The sequence below is a fragment of the Xiphias gladius genome, chromosome 18 (assembly GCF_016859285.1).
Source record: "Xiphias gladius isolate SHS-SW01 ecotype Sanya breed wild chromosome 18, ASM1685928v1, whole genome shotgun sequence".
Classification (NCBI taxonomy): domain Eukaryota; kingdom Metazoa; phylum Chordata; class Actinopteri; order Istiophoriformes; family Xiphiidae; genus Xiphias; species Xiphias gladius.
Window position 1 is genome coordinate 25,234,359 of NC_053417.1, and position 19,968 is coordinate 25,254,326.

A 19,968-nucleotide genomic window follows, 5' to 3' on the forward strand; every position below is an offset into this window, starting at 1 on the left:
CAGTTTCACATTTATATTCAGCGCAGACGCTTTGATCCAGAGTGATGTGCAATAAGTGTAGGGTCTTTTTGCTCAGTGTCTGTTTCTGGGATTAATGCTATACTTTTTCATGGTCTGGGTAGAGCAGAGAGTTGGTGGTTTTTTAAATGGATTATCTGGTACCCTTCTAAACCTCTATCACGAAACTGCAAAAACCCCAAATTTATGGCTCATGTTGTTACAAAACGGTCAAATTCTCACCACTGAGACCAATAAACTTGCTATTTAGAGCACAGATTACTCAGAAACACGTGTTAAAGTGTGACACAATGCAACTTAATGTGACTGTTGTTTGGTTTACAGATCAGGTGCAGGGGAGATGCAGGCGAATTTTGAGTTGTGTTGAAAGACAAATGGATTATGTTGTATATAGGTTGTAAAGCATAGTGCACTTAGAGAATGACTTGTGTTGTCTGTACTTTTTGTCAGGGGAAGGTTGTTTCCTGCCCTTTCCTTGTGTTCTCCCTCTGTTTTTGCCCTCCGTGGGTTCTTTGTCCCCAGTTTGCCTTTCTCCCTGTCTTTCGCTGTGTGTCTGCCTGAAGCTGGGCGTGGTTACCTGGTTCATCGCCCGCCAACCCCATCTGCACAGCTGAGTCTCATCATCTCATCAACCCCACCATCCAGGCCAGTATATAAACCCCGGTCCAACCCTCCAGTCTTCCCCAGATCGTTCAGTCTACCAGTGCAGTAAAAACCCCGCGGCCAGCGTCCTGGTTTTGGTCAAGTCGGTTTCCTAGTGTTTCTCCTGCTCCATGCTTATGCTCTGTTCTCCTGAGCCTCAGATATCACTGCCTGCAACCCCCCCGTCCAGCTCAGTCCACGTCTGGTACCTGTTTGCATTCAGCTCCAGTCTGCCTGTCCTGCTCTGCCATTACTGCCATTCCAATCTCGGCTCCACCAGTTCCCCTGATTCGCTTGACCCCCTTCCCATCGACCCCTTTACTTATCCTGCGGCTCAGCCCGCACATTCCAGCCCACGCCCCTTCTTCCAAACCCATTTCTATATCAGCAATGAATAACCCTTTAAACACCTGCCTCTCGAGTTGTGGTCTGTGTTTTGGGTGGGCTAGTGAACTTGGTTGCTAACGGAAGAAAAAGCTTACACAGTTTATTCAAGGGCACTGTTTACAAGTATCTATGTAAGTTCTTATGATTTTTTATATTTATTTTATTCATTTATTACGTATTCTTCACACCAACTCGCGTTTTATTAGTGTTTTTCAAATCGCTCCTCTTTTGTGGAGCATCTTATACTCCGACGGAGGAGGTTCAATAAAAGTGGATGATGCAGCACAGCTAATCCACAGTAGCTTCCTCCTCCTTCCGGCGCCCTTGCTCTTTGTTCCTTTTAAAGGTCAGCGCTGTCGAGACGGTGTGTTACTGGTCAATGGCACGAATTTGCGGGTCAAACTTCGACCGAGGCCGAACTCGGAAAAATTCGTGTGGATTTGTTTCACCGCAGCGTGCAAAGCCACCAGTCGCAGTGATTCCATTTGGATTTGGCTGATTTTAACACAAGATTTTGTTTTTATTTGAAAGTTTTCAGTTTTAAATGCTGTTGTGACCAGGCCTCGTTTTTGACCGGGCCTTTTTAAAAGCTCACTTATTAACATGTTGTCATTTCATTATTTGGTACACCTAACGAAAATGTAAAAACGAATTGTGGTTTTACGATTCAAGAAAAACTAAACGCAAAGTTGAAGGTGCCACAGGCCTCATCACCAACAGTGGAGAACTGAAGGACCGGGGGCTTCTTTCCACGGTTATCCAGCTGTCAGTATCTCACTGAAGCCATTAAGTCTCTAATTTTGATAATAAGGCTGATCAGCTATATGCATTTGCCAAACAGCAAATTTCCTCGTTCCCATTGCAGTTTTCGTTACACTATCAAAAAGCCTATTTTTTGATAATGTTTCCAGATGCTCTTCATCCCTCAAGAAACCAGAGAGGAAATCAAATTTACAGCTCAGTACCTTAAGATAATGTAAACCAATTACCCACATAATGAACGAGTGAATAAGTCTCCTAATAAGTTTTTTTTTCAGAGGCTTGTATCATCAAGATCCCTCGTGTAAGACTGTTTTCTGTACTCTAAATTACTTTTGAGACAAAAACTTTCCAAGCAAAACCCATCCACCAGATAAAATATCAGCTTTCGTTTGTGTAGACAGTCTCGTATTAGTCCCCTCTGAGATAACAGTCTCCAGTTAGTGAGAGTCCTGTTATCTGTCCCATGTGGGCTCTTAGCCCCATCCTAGAAACAGTATTAAGGTTGCACAGACCCCTAATCACTCTGAACGAGCTGGGTGAGAGCCCCGCTGACTGGCAAATCCCAACACGTCTGTCTGAGTGCAGCTGTGCAGCGGTCTAAACGTCTCCTCAGAACGTACAGCTGCGATTTCGGCTTTCTCCGCCGCGGAAGTGAGGGATTTCACTTGAAGGGTGTGAGGGTTCAGCCATAATGTGAAAGCGCAGCAGAAATGTCAAGTGTCGTAAAAGCATGGAGTGACACTCTTGAGTGCCCTCGTGGAAACACAAGGCTGCATTGGTGCCAGTCAATATCATATTAACCATTTATTAGCCACGCCGACGGTGTCGCTCCGCGGACGGCCATCAGTCCATCATCATGCGGCATCATCGTCAGGTAAAAACATCAGTTTGTCCAGCGCTTTTGGTTTATGACCTGACATCTTGTGAAAATTACCCTCGCATTCAGCTGTCACAATTGAATATAACCAGGACCCACGAAGCCTCTCCATAACCGAGTGCACACTTTCCACTTTCGGTTGCAGCTGCCGTCACCAAATTAAAACGGATAATGAAAGTAGCATTTTATTACAAAGAGAATTAGTTCATACACATAAATGAGTAACTTAATAGTTTTCCCTCTTCCTATCATGCATGTAGCCTATTTCCCTTCCTGCAGCCGTGAGAACGATTTCTTTTTTGTTAGTTCCGGCATTTAGATATTAAAAGAGCTCCCTTTTTCATTATTGTTAACTCTTAAAAGATAATTATTCATGTTTTTATTTGTGTATTGCATTCATTATTAGAAATAACCTCCCTTTTTTTTTTTTTATGCCATCAACAAGAAGACGGAGGCAATTAAACTCATTTCGTGGTTTTGAGCTGAATGTCTCAGCAACTATTGGATGGGTTGCCATGTAGTGTGGTGCAGACATTCACATCGCTCCCGGGATGACTGACTTTTTTGACCTTGCATCACCATTAAGACAGAATTTAATTGTAGCGTACTCGTCTCCTTCAGACTCTTTATCTTACAAATACTTGCAGGTTGGTGTTATTGAGAACTATCTCTCCTTGATCCATGAACTGAAGAAAAGCTGCTGGCTCTTTTCTGTCACCCTTCCTCCCTCTGCTTGATACCGCCATCTTCTTCACTCATTAAGCTGTGCTTTTTAAAGCAGCGTCTTTATCTTACCCAAGACTTTCATGACACACCACTTCATGTTTGTTTTGTTTATTTATTTATTTTTTTTCTTTCTACTGAAATCCCACCATCTGTGCATTCTTTATGTTGCCAACCTTGGATTTGATGTGAGCAAGAGAGTTTGTCATATAAATCATTTGGTGGTTCAATAAAGTTTGTGTGCCAAGGAGCGGGCCCCTGTGTTTTTGCCCCCTAAGCAATAACGTTGAGTTTATTGAGCAATCCTTGAAGAAGCTCAAGTTCGACAACCGGAGGGGGGCTAGCTGTCTGATGCAAGGGCACCGAGGAGGTGATATAGTGACGAGGGGTCTAAGGTGCCCAACGTGGTGCCAGAGACAAGGCACACTTTGTTCCCGAAACTGGCCCCCGGACATCAACAACTAACAACGCTAACAGAAACAATTGCATGAGCAAGCTGTGGCTGCAGATAGTCCCTTTGGGTATTTTAATAAGCGAAACAAATTTTTTTTAGACTAAAAAAACTGAACAAATGGATCTGGTTCTTAACAATGCATTTGCTGTTTGATGCATTTCTAGTGATTTGTTTCACATTACGGGGCCGGATTTTAATTTCCTCAACGCTCCCCTTAAAAATGTTTAGCCACACACTGAAAAGAGATTCTCTAAATCTTTTTCTTGCTGATTGGCTTTTAATCATTCAGCGCATTGTTAAATTAAATTATCTGTGTATTTCTGGAGATTAATACTTAATTAATGTACGATATCATATTCATATTGTAATTAAATAATGATTAGAAATAAACAGTAAAAACAAATAGTTTGGTGAAGCCGTTTATATGGTCGCATCCATCCGACACTGTTTCAGGCATTATTGTGCTGCGTGCCTCAAATCGGAGGCTGCAGATTGTTGTCGAAGCTTTTCATACAGAATATGAAATTCTTACAGATGCTGTAAGAGTCACCCATGTTAATATTCAAATAAATGCAGATTGTTCTTCTGACATTCCTGCTTTAAGCAAATTAAATGTTGTTGTTATTTCATGTTGATAAACGCATCTTAAATGCATCTACCGGTTGTGATCAACGTGTTTGTGTTAACGATGGCTCAGTTCAATCCATTGTCCCAGGAAGCCGTGCCAGTGAGAGCAGCATGCATCACACCAGGACCCTGGAACTAGCTCACCTAAATTGAATATAGTCTAAAACGGTCTACGAGGCTGGTCCCGGGCAGAGCCAGGTCAATTCAGCGCTCCTGTATGGCAGCGCCGAGGTGTTGACTTTGATGAGCTACTGCTGAACAGAGAGCCTGCATCTGATTGGACGACATCTGTCAAGCCAACTTAGCTCCAGATTTGTTTCCTTTTATGGACCAACCGCAAGCGACAAAACTCGAACAAGACGTCAAAGACGGTGAACACTGCTTGGGCTGGCCACCCGTGGGACAGCTGATGATAACTCGCGGTAAGCCCCAAACAAGCCCATATTAATGAGCTGCAGTCTGTGAGCCAGGCAGCCCAGGCAGTCAAGTCTGCCGCCACACTCACGTGACTTACTCCTCCCACTGCAAAAAAATACCCAACACACCCTCCTAATCACAGTAGCGCTCCTCTCGTTCCTTCGCTTGCATGCCCGCTGCCACGCTGCACACCTGAAAGCAATGCTTCCGCTTGTTGCCGCCGCTGCACTTTTCCAACAAAATACCGACAACTCACTTTGGGTGGTCTCTGCGCTGCCACAAAAATGTCACCCATTCAGTTTTAAAAGCACTTGAATCAGCAAATAAAACGCGTACGTTTTAACAGCAGGGTCTGAACTTCCACTTGTGGTGCAGAGGACATGTCCGCAGTATCTTAAGTGGTGATAAGGGATATGTATAGATTCAAATGTACACTTGAGTTTACCAGTCTACGTGAGACATACAGGTCATGTAGGATATACTGTCAGCCTCTGTGCAATCTGTTATTGGATACTGAATCTAGAATGAACAGAAAAAGCCAATAGATTCTTACACTGGTGGCATATTGGATGTCTCTCCATATGTTTGTCTCCCTGGAGAGGTCTGATGTCTCAAACAAGTTGTCCAGCACCACCTCCCCGATCATATCATGCCGTGAAAACCGGTCAAAGTCAAAGACGCTCATGTGGAGCTTCCTGACTGCCAGCTCCTCATAAGGCACGGGAAACTGGAAGCTCTCATTGAAAGTGGGGTTGAGAGTTTTCCGGTGGACGCGTGTCTGGAACTTCTTGCGGTCAGGCAGCAGGTAGACCTTCACGTAAGGGTCAGATGTGCCGCATAAGTCCTTGGCGGGCAGGTCTACTGCCGTGAGGATGTTGACTAAGAGGGCCTCGGCTTCATAGTCATACTTGAGAGAGAAGTTAATCCTGCCACAGTTTTTGCTGCTGCCATTCTTAGAGGAGTCCTCCGATTCCAGGGTCTTCTGTTGGTACAGCTCTGGCTGGATGCGGCCAAGGCTGGTGGGCTTTTCGTCTTTTTCCACCACATAGTCATTTCCCAGGTCTAGACTGCCTACCTGCATCTGCCTGGGCAGGTGTCTTTTGAATGAATTGTGCCTGCAGGGACAGAAAAGACAGGAAGAGAGAGAGAGAGAGAGTGACAGGGAATAGCTGCAGTTTGTGTTGAGGAGCTGTAGCGCAGACGGGTAGGGAAACTCTGGGAGGTTTTGAATTTAAGGGCTCCCACACACCAAGCTGACCTCAAAGAACTAGCGCTGACAAAGGGTGACTGATGGTGTCACTTCACGTCTCCTCACATCTTCTGTTAAAGTTGCAATTGATCAGACAAAGACAACAGCCAACGCTAGCGGAGTCATTTCCTGCGTGAGAGGCAATAACTGGTGGCCTGTGTTTATATTGTTCTTAAAAATGCATGAAAACAATTTCCCTTGAAAGCTCGCCTGTTCTCATGCCACTGTCAATCCCGAATATGCTTGGGAGTACCGACTGAGAACATATCTGTTTTACATCTGCCACTGTTTGAAAAGTTTTGCTTTTCTTCGCTTTGCACTGACATTGTCTTGTCTTGCTTGAAGAAACGGGGAAATGCAGTGAAAGGGTGTAGGTTAAAAATAAGGATAGAGGCCAAGTCAAGATAAAACTGCACTAAAACTATCCAGTGAGGATCAAATGGGGACCCAGGGGTGACTGATGATTTGCTGTGTCAGGACCCTGAATAGGAATTTTTGCTGCTGTAGTTAGAGGACAAATAGATGTGCTTTTCAAGGATACCTGCATACATGAGCAGAATGGACTTACTGATTAGCACTTTGAAAACGTGCAGTCCTGCTAGTATTGCTAGTACAGCAATTTTTTTTTCTTTTTTTTTTTCTCCTCCACTATATTCCATTTATTCGCATGAAGAAGCCATCACATGTAATTAGCTTTACCATAATGACCTGCAAGGAAATGCCTCTGGGGCAGAGAGCAACAGAATCTACAGAATTTATTATAATTAACTTTGTAGATGCCAAATTGCCTAGATCGAAAATATCTACACTCGTTAGTGATATATTAAGGGTGTTTGGTTCCTACTCCACATGATGTTCTGTCTTAAATTCTGCTTATGTGTGCGTGCATGTGTTACTGTAACCCTAAGCATATTTACACGTGGATAACCGTATCACACAGCACACGATGCAGTGTATGAGACTAACCGAGTGGAGGAGGCTGGCTCAGTGGTCTGTCTCTGCATGCGTTGTGTGCGGCGCAGGAAGTGCTCCCTCATGGAGAGCTGCACATCGGTGGGGATGTCGGGAGATGTATGGCTTATCTTCACTGCCGCCTCCAGGAAACCCATCGAGCCCATGGGGTCCTTCATCTTCTCTGTCGCCATGGCGATGGGTGACTGCTGGGAACTGGGCAGCTGGAGAGGCGGCTGGAGCGGGCAGCGATCTGGGCCACAGGCCGAGATGAGGGACGGACTTGGGAAATGGGCCTTAGTCCTCCAAGGCACCCAGCACAGCTTCCAGGTAACGAACGTAAGAAGGCCCAGCAGAGACAGGCCGCAGACCACAAACACACCAAGCAGGAGGCCAAAAGTAGCGTCTGGTGGCGAGCCAGGGGGACCAGAAACAGAGGATCACACAATATGGACAAACAGATGGTGATTGCAAGGTTGAGAGAGGAGAGAGAGAAAGAGACAGTCTATTAGAACTTGGTTTTTCAAATGGTCTTGTGGTACGTCAGTGGTTTTTATACACTGATCAGCTGCAACATTAAAACCGCTTTTAGTGCTTTGGCTGAATGGTGTATATACACACCATTCAGCCAAAGCACTAAAAGCGCTAACTGGTATTATTAGCGTATATTAGACTTAAGACAGCGAGCCAAGTATACTGGGAGATGTGCTCCATAAATAATAAAGTAACCTCCATTAGTCTTCGGTTCAGCCAAGGGATAAGAAAAGCATGGTAGCATAGTAATGTAAACATAGTTCAAATGTTGGTATAGTACACAGTCATGCACAGATACATACACGGATAATCTTCTCGCCAGAGACGTGAAAGTAATTATAGTCTGACAAAATAAACCCAAACAAACAATATCATCTGTTTCCATTTTTAAAAAAAAAAACAAATGACTAATGGGATCATAACCAAGGTGTCAGGAGGCTTCCTCTGGGAACTTACGCTAAAAGAAATAAAAAAGAGCCGGGCACAGCCAAACTCATTTATTTGCCCATATTTTGAACATGATTCCTTGGGAAACGGCAGACAAAGATGCACCAAGAATGCTGACAAGCACTATTCACACGATTCACCGGGACCGAAGAAAAAACAGAGCAAACCCAGAAAACATACAGCATCCGTATCTCTGACTTTTTTCCCTTGGGATTAAATTCTCTAAATTTTGCTGGTGTGTTATTTTCAACGCAGCAAGATTGCTCGGATTTATCTGCAGTAACTCACGTTGAGGGGGGTCTCGTTGGCCTCTCAGAGGATCCCTGAAGTCTCCGTCTCCGCAAAACCCTCCAGAGACAGCAGCAAGCTGCTTCGAGGCACATTGAATTGGCTCTTTTTCTAATATTTACCTGGCTCAACCTTGTGAAGTAAAACACAAGCATCAACAGGCGCTGAAACCCGCAGGTGATTGTTATGCTTATTCAGGGTTCGATTTTTTTATGAAGTAGTTCATGCATCATGCATCAGTGTTGATAATGTCATATACACTAATATATCCGTCGCAGTGGCCATTTTACTCCATAATGTGTACTTTTACATACATTTTCTAGTACATTTTGCTGATAATACCCATGTACCTTCACTTCAGTAGTATTTTGAATACAGGACTATAGTGGGTGACCTAGGGTGAGCTGATTTTAACTATTTTATATACTGTTGGGTAGTTTAATCTGTAGCAAAGCATCATGTTTTATAAAGTCATCTCAAGTCTTCTGTGTAAAATCGGAATCTGCAAAGTAACAGAGTAAAAAGTACATTGTTTCCCTTTGATACGTAGTGGAATAGAAGTATAAAGCAGCATCAAATGGAAATACACGAGTAAAGTAAATTCTGTCACTGGTCTTTGATGTCATTAAGTTCAAATACATGAATAGTTGTGTGACGAACAACTGCTTTTATGTTTAAACTATCCTTAAATTAGTAAAAGGCTATAAAAAGACTTTTTCATACACCTTATTTTGCATAAATTAAGAGCTTTCATGTTCAAAATTCAAACTAAATGGTGTGTCCACTAAGGCGAATTTACAGCTTAGCCAAGCGATGGACAGGATTTGAAGTCTGGAAGATTTATGTCTGAGCAGGATTTCTCAGCTGTCCACGGCCCTGGCCTTTCCATATCATTTAAAATTTCACACAGCTCTCCACAAAGCTTCATCTTGACTGGACTGTCGCCTGGCCGAGTCTTCATCCGCCTCCACGGCAAACTGAAGCCGACCCTGCGCCGTGCACCGAAAATATACCAACAAACACCCTGTGGCGACAATCCGTCGCTACAAAATGCGTCGGCAGGTCAGAAAATCGGTTTTTGAGTATGTAACTTTGGCTTTTTTATGCTTTTCCCACAGCAGCGGCAGCAGCAGCACCCTTCAAAGCGAGGTAACCACTCAGGCAGGAGTTTCCTCAGTCGGACAGAATGGGCTACCCCCAGACAAAACTGAGCCTCAGCTTTGTCAAAAAGGTCAATGTTAATGGAATCTGTCACTCGTATTATTATTATTTGACCCACTTAGATTTGAGGGATGCTGAACTCATGCTCCGATTTCAGAAAAATTAAGTTTCCATAATGTTCTGGGGGATGTAAGCAAGAAGCACAATATTGCCGTGGTTCAACTCCAATAAGTTGAAAGACGTGATGATTTTCAGGCAAGTTCTGAGAAAGAGTTATGAGGAGTGTCTTTCTTCTATGATTTTGAAGTGGATTTGTGGACAGTTATTGACGATGGACATCGAGATAACGATATCCTTGGAAAGTGTAAGTGACAGTGAATCTAAAAAATGAGCATCATGTCTGTGTGTTCAGATTTGACTGCGTAATGACTCGGAGAAGGAGTGAAGATTTTAATAGCGCCCATGAGCTGCGCGCCACGGCCTCTGCTGCGGTTCCGAGCGCTGACTGTGTTGGCGAATGGGCCAAATCGCTTAACTACAAAAACTGACGGCCCGCTGCGGCATGCACCGCCACTTCACAGTTTAAAAAACCCCCTGCACGTAGGTAACACCAAAAAATAACAACACTCCAACTCATAATAAATGAGTTGGAGTGTTTGTGCATGGACCTTGTGTTCACATCACAGCTGCAAAATGACACTGCTACTCCACCGACTATTGCTTTTTGAGCTTCTGTACTTTGCATGACGGATGCCGTAACTGAAAAAGTTATGAGGTATGAATAACTGACATAAAGCATGAATAACTGAAAAAGGTAAGAAGCAGTTTTTTTTTGTTTTTTTTTTAAACTCATGATGGTTTCTATGATAATCAAAGCGGCTGTATCTGGATCCTGCACCTGTCACCTCTCCAGTTTGGTGCGATCAGGTTAATGAGAGAACTCCAGCACCGCAGTGCCCAGGGCCCAAGCCGTTTCTACCGTAATGACTGAAAAACCAGCGGAGTTGAAGCTGAAATCCCGCTACTCTCTCAGTCCTCGTGGCCTCTGCCTTCCGGTGTTGAGAAGACGAGACGCGCCGTATGCAGAGAGCTAATGTTGCTGCGATAGTGAGACAAAGACAGAGAGCCGGGCGCGAACGTTAAAGAGAAATAGCGATTGATAGAAAAGCCATTGTTCTTCCTCTCCAGACAGATGGGTAATGGAGCAGTGCTGTGTGAAAACATTGTTCCCTCTGGACTCAATCTACCCTGACTGCGTGGGACTAGACTGACCTCAGGGTTTAGTGCACTATTAATGATTACTGCCATGCCACGGAGGACTATCACTATCCCCCATTCAATCAAAAGGATCTTTTTTGGGTCCTTTCATGCTGAAAAAAACCTTTTCACAATCAATACTTCAAAGGCTGAATCAATCTCACCTTAAAGCTCCTTCACTAGGGTTTTAGAGCAGGAGCAAAGGGCATGGAAGCGAGAAAGATGGGTTAAAAAAAAAAAAAAAAAGCCCAAACATCCAGGTATTGACTTCTGACCTGGGTTACTTGCATATAAATGCAGTCACAGTTCCAGCGCTCTAAAAACGTTGTGGCATGCTTGCCCTTTCCCACAGGATGAACCGGTGGCTTCTCGCCTCGCCGCCACCGTGCGCGATGTTTGTTTGATTCAGTCGTGGCCGTGGATATGATCAGGTGTTTTCTGAGGGTGTGCAAATGTAATAAACGTTTGTTGTGAAGGGGGAGTCAGAGAGCAAAGTGAAGCCTGAAGGCTTTTCCTTTTTTTTTTTTTTTTTTTGCCCTCATCAAGTGCTTTCAAATCTAACCTGGTTTCCATAGTAACCTGGTCATTAGAAAGAATATGCGATTGCTGTTATGAATTGACTCTTTATCAGCTCACACTGAAGACAACACACACAGGTCACAGAGACATCAATACGCTGTTTGCAGTGAGTAAGCTGCAGTCTGTCAGTTTGATGGGGACACATTATAGGCTCTGGTACACCAAGGCGAAGGCAGCAACTTTATTGCGGTGTAGGGACTGTGCGAACATTTCTTCCTTCGTGCTTATGGGAGTGTGTTCTGAATTATTTCTTAGATTTTTGTTGCTGTTGTTTTGTTACCCCAGACGTATATTTTTTATTTCAGCCTTCAGGATTGGTTTAAAAAAAAAAAACAAAAACGGTTTTATTGTGGGCCATAAAGGTGCACTTTGCAGTACGCAGATGACAACAATCCAGTCTCTGTCTGCAAAATCCACAAATAATAGAGCCACCATGTCCGTGTTGAGAAAAACAATGCACTGGATCACTAAATATAATCATTTACACATTATCTCTTCCAACAGTCGTTCCCACCTTCATAATAACGAAGTAAACATTAAATGTGTCAATTAAAATGAAACCATAATATAGACGATGACAAGGAAACAAGGTGCAGAATTGGGGCAGAAAACACTTTTCAACAATAACATTACAACAAGAACATTTTAACTATTTAGACATAAAGCAACTTGCTGAAAACCTTTTGAAATTATTGTCAATTCATAATCAGTATTATTGATCAGCCACACAGGCTCATGAAAAGAGACTTTGTACACCTGTTTAATTTTTTTCTCTGGAATATTATAAGCATAACATTTTCCATCCAAAGCCATCAGTCTGCTCCTCTATCAGCAGTCAGCGAGTCCCAAACTGAAACTCTAAACAGCGGAGCCTTAACAATATTCCTTAAACATCCTGAAACACACAGTGACGGTCTGAGCTGTCTCACCATAAAACCTGGTCTTTATACCTGCAGGCTCCTGCTGTAAAACCATCCACAGCCTTCGCGAAATCCACGGCACCGACCAGATCACTGGATCTGACGGCTAACGCCGCTGCCTGAGCTGACAGGCAGGTTTCCTCAATTGAGATAATAAGCACTGAGGCTGATCTCCTCTGTCATTTTGGGTGATTTTCTGCCCCATTTCTGCACGTGCGTCTCGCAGATAATGTCGCTCTGGAACTCGTAAATAATTCATGTGCAGCCGGACACGTCGTTGGGCCCGGTTCGCCCGCTCGCTCACTCGCTCGATGGCAGTCATAACCGTTTATCTAGCTGCTCGTAATTTTAACAAAAGGTGACCGATATTAACCATTCTGTTACGTTTGATATCGATTTGGCAATTGCTAATTCAAATTTTAATATTCTGTTGACCTTTTTCTAAACCCTGAGGAGCTTTTTTTTTTTTTTTTTTTCCCAAAACCAAATACACAAGAGCCAAAGTGTAAGGAATGGAGGAAGCAGTGTGTCTATCTGTTCTAACATGAGGTGTGAATGATACCATTCCTGCCGTACTACTACAGTCATGATCTAGCGTTATTTCCAATGCAAGGGGGGCATATCATTAGCTAACTAGACTATTTTGTAGGGTTTCAGTTTACATTAGAAAAATGCCTGTTTGGGACCGGAACATCCACGGCAGTGGAGTCAAGACGCCGCTTTGTCAGAATTTCGTCACAGTAGCAGCTACATCCTGCTTTTTTTTTTTTTTTTAGTTTGGGGAAGTTCAAAAGTTTAAACAAGACCATTTTTACTGGCTTTTCATATTTAAACCTATCAGCTGGAAACATGCAAAAGTCAGCTTTCGTTTTCACCAGCTAGCTACAGCTGATAAAATCAGGCAACAGAATTCACAGTTGTCGGCTTGAAATGTTACATCTGCTTTTATTTACTTTTGTGGGAAAGGGAAGATCCATCGTTTCAAAACCTGCTGTGAATTTTTATGGTAAATCTGCCACGGTTGTCACTGAGCTTCTTAAAGAGTAACTGCACCCTCGAATTCTGCTGGAAGCATCTCTCCCAACACAGTGTTTAAAAAAAAAAAAATGCAACGGAGGAGCGGGGGAGCTGCGACTGAAGGAGGCGTGACATTGTGGCTACGTAGCGGATGAGGCGGTGGAGGGTCACAGGACGCGGGGGGAGACTGACTTGACCGAGAAGCTACTTCTGGACTCTCCGTGTCCCTGCTTCCAAAATCGGGGAGTCTGGTGGAGCTTTGACGATTAGTAGAAGCCGATTATGGCCCTTTTGAGAGAGCCGCTGTGTGGGTACCTGTGTTGTGGCGGAGTTAGCGGCTCTGCTAACGAGAGGCTCTCCGGTGTATGTGTCTGTGGGGGGGGTGTCAGTACATCGCCATGACCCTGCTGTTCATGGCAATTTATGTTACTGTTCGTCAGCCCTGAATATCTTGCGAACAGCACCTGTGTGTGTGTGTGAGAGGACCGAACTGAGGCTATGGGTACCCAGTGTTGCGTGGGGTTAACGCACTACATTCACCTCGGAGTCTTGCGTATTACGTCACAGTCGGGGGCTAGCGCACACACCACATGTGTTTTGATGGAAAAATCATCTGTATTAACAACATATTGCCAACAAGGATCTTTGTGATTATGCGCACAGCACAGAAAATCTAATGTAGTGTGTAGTTCCTCTCCATTGTGCTTTTGCCTCTTGCCTCGTGCTTTTGCCACACGACAATAATAATTTCCGTACAGTCTCTTAACTACTCTCCGTGATCAATAGGAATAAAATGACTGCTACGTCGGGTACCGTCGTCCTCGTCTACCGCAGAGGCAGATGCCTTGAGGATGCTGCTGAGTGCCGGTGCCGTCCGAGCCCTGCAACCCACAATCTCTCACGCTTTCTGTCTGTCACGCATGGGCACGACATCTGACATTTCTGCGGGAAAAAGAAATGAGCTGCAAAATTTAAAAAAAAAAAAAATGTGACTGTGGGTGAGCCAGAATTTTTGACAAAGTAGATGGTTACAAGTAAAAATTCTTATTTTCGTTTTTTTGACATTTAATGTAATCCCATTTGACAGACTGTTACTTCGATTTTTCTGACATATTAATATATTTTTTCCCCAAAATTTTAGCTGTATCGCCTTCCAGCACTCACAGATTCACATTTTTCTCTGCAAGACATCGGTGCGTTGGTGGTACTGAATAAACTACAGCAAAGGTAATTTCAGCCCGAATATTAAGTGTAAGAGGATCCTGTTCAGCTGACTTGTTATTAATGGTGACAGTCTCCAAAGAAAATGAAACTGGTTCAGGAAGAGTTCCCTTTAATAAACAGGCAATGACATTTCACGAAATTGGAAAAGTGCAACAACTTCACACAACTGCTTTCAGCACAAAATAGGCTTTGTAGTCAACTACAATCTCCTTAAATTGTAAATGTTTCCCGAACACACTTGTTTCAAAGCTGTCAGCACTGGCTTCCCTGTCTTCTTTCCCTAAGGGGAGAAATAATACGCTCTAATCTTGATGTGGGTACATCAGCCATTTTTGGATTTCTGTATCCCATGGTGTCTTTTTCAGAGTAATCAGAAAATCCCATAATCCCCCAGATCCCCAAATCCTAAAGCTCCACCACATGCGAAGAGGAGTTTAGACCCCAGCAGATCAGCCGGAGGTGTGAGGCTGTGGAGGAAAAGAAATATACTTTCGCACTTCTCCAAGGTGGGAATAGATGTTGTGTTTATGGGGAAATTCTCTAAATTTGCCACAATAAAGTATGTCTCAGTAATTATCCTTACTTAAAATACTTAGAAACCTATTATTCTTTGCCTTAATTTTGAATTCATCTGTTCATCTGTCATCCACTCAGAGTGCCCGGCTGTGTTGGCAATAAAGATGAAAGGGGACAGAGCCTTTAAAAACACAATAGATAACTTTTTTTCCATTATGTGAACTCAGCAGCCTTTTAGTGGAAAAAGCTGAATATTGGATACTACGTCAAATGCAACAGTACAGACAAAAGATTTGGGGGATGCACCGTCTCTGCAATATCCACTTTTGATTGCCATTGTTTGTCAGCTCACTCATTCAGTCTGGATGACAGTTCCAACCTGCAAGGTCAAGATATTCTGTCAAGTGAAAATGTGTTCATACGTTGTTTTGTCCAGGAAACTGTCACGGTGAATGTGTTTAAACTCCGTGACAGCTGAAGGATGCCAACAAGCAAAGGATAAATTTTGCTGCTGAAATGCAAAATAATAAACATATTCAACGTTACTCTCCCCTATAATTTTAAAGGAAGATGGAATAGACCTCAGCTAGAGCGTCTATAGTTTCTGGACAGACTGTAAAAGCTCCACAAGGTGTTAGGGATCAAAGCCTTCGTTACTTTCAGATTCATTAGTTCGGGCATTGCACAGTATCTAACAGATGAAGAATATATCAGTGTTTGTCCCTCTTTAAAGGAACAGTGCGACATCAAATGTAAGTTCTGCATCCAGCGGGCGGTTAGCTTAACTTAGCATGAAGACCGGACTAGCCCGGCTCTGTTCAACAGTCACAAAAATCAGCCCACCGGCACTTCTAAAACTCACAAATTAATATGTTCTATCTCGTTTGTTTGATACGTACAAAAAAAAAACCCCAAAAAAAATGTGTAAATTCTCAATTTTATGGGAGATTACGGTCGGCTGGTTGCCTGGCAACCGCTCAAAGCCAAGAAATAGCATGACACATTACGCCCGTAATACGGCAATTTGTCATCATTACATTTCAGTCGGAGACACTTGCCTCAAAGAATTTACCGTTTATTCAAATGGTTATACAGTTAGATTTGGCAGGAGAGGCTCTGCTGTTTGGGGCAGCTGTGGCTGAGTCTGAGCAAATCATGAGGATTTGCTGAGAGCGCTGAGCCCCCAATCAATTTAAAAAAAAAAAAAGAAAGAAAAAGGGATACAGCATCAGATGCAGAAATGCACATGAACACGAGCCTATCAAGATAATACTAAACGTTCAATGACATGAGGAGGAAGCAATGAGCGTTGGCATTAGACAGAAACGAGAAACGGAGACGGTTTTATAAAGTCCGCCTAGAACATATGCATGAATATGATTGGATGATATATGTATTTTAACATATCAATGTCCATGGAGAGTGTTCCCCACCTGCTTCGAGACAGCCAACGTTGTGCCTGTACCTAAGAAGTCTGCAGCGTCTAGTCTAGATGACTACCTCCCTTTGGCACTCAGCCCCATTCCGACGAAGTGCTTTGAGAAGCTGGTTCTCTAGTACATCAAAGACAACACCCCAGCCAGCCGGGACCCTCACCAGTTTGCGTTCAGAGCCCACAGATCTCACAGAGGATGCCATCTCCGCTGGCCTCCGCTCAGTCTTCGCACATCTTGAAAGTAACACCACCTACATCAGCATGCCGTTTGTTGATTTCAGCTCAGCGTTCAATACAACTTTCCCCCCGCGAAATTGATTAGCAAACTTAGCACTCTGGGCTTGAGTACCACGCTCTGCAGTTGGATATTGGACTTCCTCACACACAGACCCAAGACGGATTGGACTGGCAGTCACACCTCCTCCGCTCTAGAGCTAAGGACTGTGTGCCCCCCAGGACTGTGTGCCCAGCCCCCGCCTGTTCACGCCGTGCGTCCGTGACCGCATCCCCGGCCTGGAGAGAACTCTTATTGGGAGATTTGCGGACGACGCACCACCTCCAAAAAATGATGAGAGTTAATATCGGGAGGAAATTAACGATCAACGTACTGCTCAACGTCAACAAAACCAAAGGAGCTGATTGTTGATTTTAGAAAAAAGGGGGCAAAGACACGCACCCCTGTCTACATCAGTGGAGCTGATGAGCCAGGCTAGCTGTTTCCGCCCGATTCCAGCCTTTATGCTAGGCTAAGCTAACTGGCTACTGACTGTAGCTTCACATTTAATCTACAGACATAACAGTGGTATCTTATCCAACTCTCTGCCGGAAAACTAATGAGCCGAAAAGTGTCAAACTTTTCCTTTTGGAAGGTGAAGTCACGTGCGGCACTCGTCTTCGTGTTTCCAGAAGTGGGCCTTCATACAAATGCACAAAACTAAATAGGAAAGTACATATAAAATAGCACAAGGCACAATGACACTATGAAATTAGCATAAAACTCAGTGACAAGCACCGAATCGTTCGTGACTACACGAGCTCGAGCTCTAGCTAACTGGCTCTAGCTAGCCAACACAAAGTCAGGGGAGAAATGACAGATTTTGGCACTAATGACTATCCACCACCTTATTAAAATCCAGGGACTCTGACTCAGATTGCAACATGCAAATACCTAATTTCCGCACTCTGAGCTAACTGGGAGGATTCCTAATGGGGACACTGACAATTTTGCACCCTTTACTTTTGCATTTCCTGCAGTTTATGGCCATTCTAGTTCTTTTCCTACCCCCCCACACCATTCCTCATTTCTGGCCATTCACAAACTGATTTATAATTCTGAGCTATTTAGGAACATCCTTAAGCATCAGTCACATTACAGATTTCAGCTCGAATGATATGTGATGATTGTTGTTTTGTCTGATTAACATTGAAGTTTAAAAAAATCGGCCTACTTTAAATTAATTTTCTGTCACCCAAAGGGCACACACTCCATGCCTTGTGTTTCATGTCTCCCAATTTAATGACTTGAGTTTGCTAATGGACTTCAGGGGGTTCATACAATGTGCCAGCGCTCGCACTCAATAATCCACCCAGGACAGACTCTCAGCAAGCTTTTACCTCCTCCACAAGTGTGAAGTTAATCAAAGTGCAGTCTCTGTGCTCCTCAACATCTCCAAATCCTCCAAATGACTCAGAAACTGTTGTCCACTATCCAGGAAATCTGAAATATTAAACTCATTACAAAATTCAGTACATTTTGGCCTGAGCACATTCTCCGTCTTGTCAAAAAAGCCATTTGATTGCTGCTCTTCTGAAGCCAGTCAGAGGCCGCGGGGGAGCCTCCCACGGGGCTGTGCGGAGTTCACTGCGGTTCCAGTCTTAGCATCTGGTCCTATCACACAATTAACCTGCTTGTTGACCAGGAGCGCCTATCTCTGTCGCACAGCTTTCGGCATGCCAGGTTGCCTTTATTCATGGGGGCCGTTTTGCAGAGAGCAAGTATTGAAATAAACTGCAGACCTTAACGGGCCAGTTGAAGAGAAAATAAACAGTAAAAAATCAAAATGAAGAATCGAAGTGGTACATGTTTGCCCATTTCACATTTCTGTAGCAATTTACATGACTTGGGAGATATGTGTGCTGCAAAATCAATCCATTACTCATTAACACTAAAACTGCATTGTGGCTTCCCTGGGGCGAACCAGGAGCACCATTGATTTACTACAAGACAGTCATTATCAGCACCATCTGACAAACAAAAAAATGTGTCATAAAATATACAAAAGATACAGAATTGAAAATGGTGAATGTGTGTGTAGTTGTCAACGCATTCAAATCAAAAAATACTTTGAAGAAAGAATCTTTTGTATCATTTGACACCAAAAAGACGTTTTAGAGCAGCAACAGTTACTTGATTAATTGATCAGTTGATCGACAGAAAAATAATTGTTTAAATATATTGAGTTTTAATTGATTTTTCAAGGAAAAAATTCACTGGTTCCAGCTTTGAAATGTGAGAATTTGCTGCTTCTCGTAGCGTTAAGATATGTGAGTATCTTTGGGTTTAGGATAGATATTAGATAGTACCAGAAATTTGACAACATCACCTTGCGCTTCAGGAAAGTGTGATGGGTATTTATTTATTTTATCTGTTTACTGTTTTTTTGACATTTTATTCATCAAATGATTAACTGATTAAGCAAGATAATAATCGTCAGATTAATCAATAATGAAACTAATTGTTAGTTGCAGCCCTAAAGTGTTTTTTCAGCTACACTAACACTATCAAACTCTGCTTTGTAAAGAATGGGAAATTAAACCAAAAACCTAAACCTAAACTTTACGTTTAAACCAAATGTTTTATAAATTCCATTCATTATTCTAGTGCATCTTTAATATATGTAATAATAGTAATAAAAAAGGTCTATATTTCGAATTATGCTTATTAAGTAAGACCATAATTCAGATTTTCATGTAGAAGTTAAACTATTTAAGTCAACTTGAAAATATTGTCTGCAATGTGTAAATTCTACAAAATGCTGACGGAGCATTTCAAACTTTGCCAACTGCCATATCAGTCTCAATCCGGTTGCCCATGAGACAACTGAGATTTGTCTTGTTTACTCAAATAAAAAAGAAATCAGCCATGTGACTGGTGGGAAATCTTCTCCTCCACCCTCAGGAAGTGAAACAATGAACCTTGCATATTTATGGCTCCATAACAGCAGTGAGTCCAGATATGTTCAGCCTCAGCCATCACTTTCAACTACGACGTAAAACGTGGTTAAGGGAGAAAAGTCTGGTGATATTCTACATTTTCTAATGGTCAGCACATACCATGAAAAAAAACAAAAACCAGCCATTATAGTATCTGCTCTTTGCAACTATGGCAAGCGTTAGGTTCAGAAAAGATGCGGTTTTGGCAAATAACATATGGTTAAGCTAAGGCCAAGGTTACGCAACGTTTAGGGAAGAATCGGGATTAAG

The 19,968-nt window shown here is 43.0% G+C and overlaps 1 protein-coding gene across 1 annotated transcript in view; it reads right to left on the reverse strand.

Annotated features, from left to right (window-relative positions):
* syt6a (synaptotagmin VIa) overlaps window positions 1–19,968 on the reverse strand; it is a 51,567-nt gene that overhangs the window by 4,806 nt on the left and 26,793 nt on the right. Inside the window, exons 2-4 of the mRNA XM_040153978.1 lie at window positions 7,102–7,513; window positions 6,879–6,902; window positions 5,461–6,022 (exon numbers count right to left, since the gene is read on the reverse strand). Of these exons, the coding sequence (XP_040009912.1) occupies window positions 5,461–6,022; window positions 6,879–6,902; window positions 7,102–7,513 (998 nt within the window). The remainder of the gene's footprint in view (window positions 1–5,460; window positions 6,023–6,878; window positions 6,903–7,101; window positions 7,514–19,968) is intronic.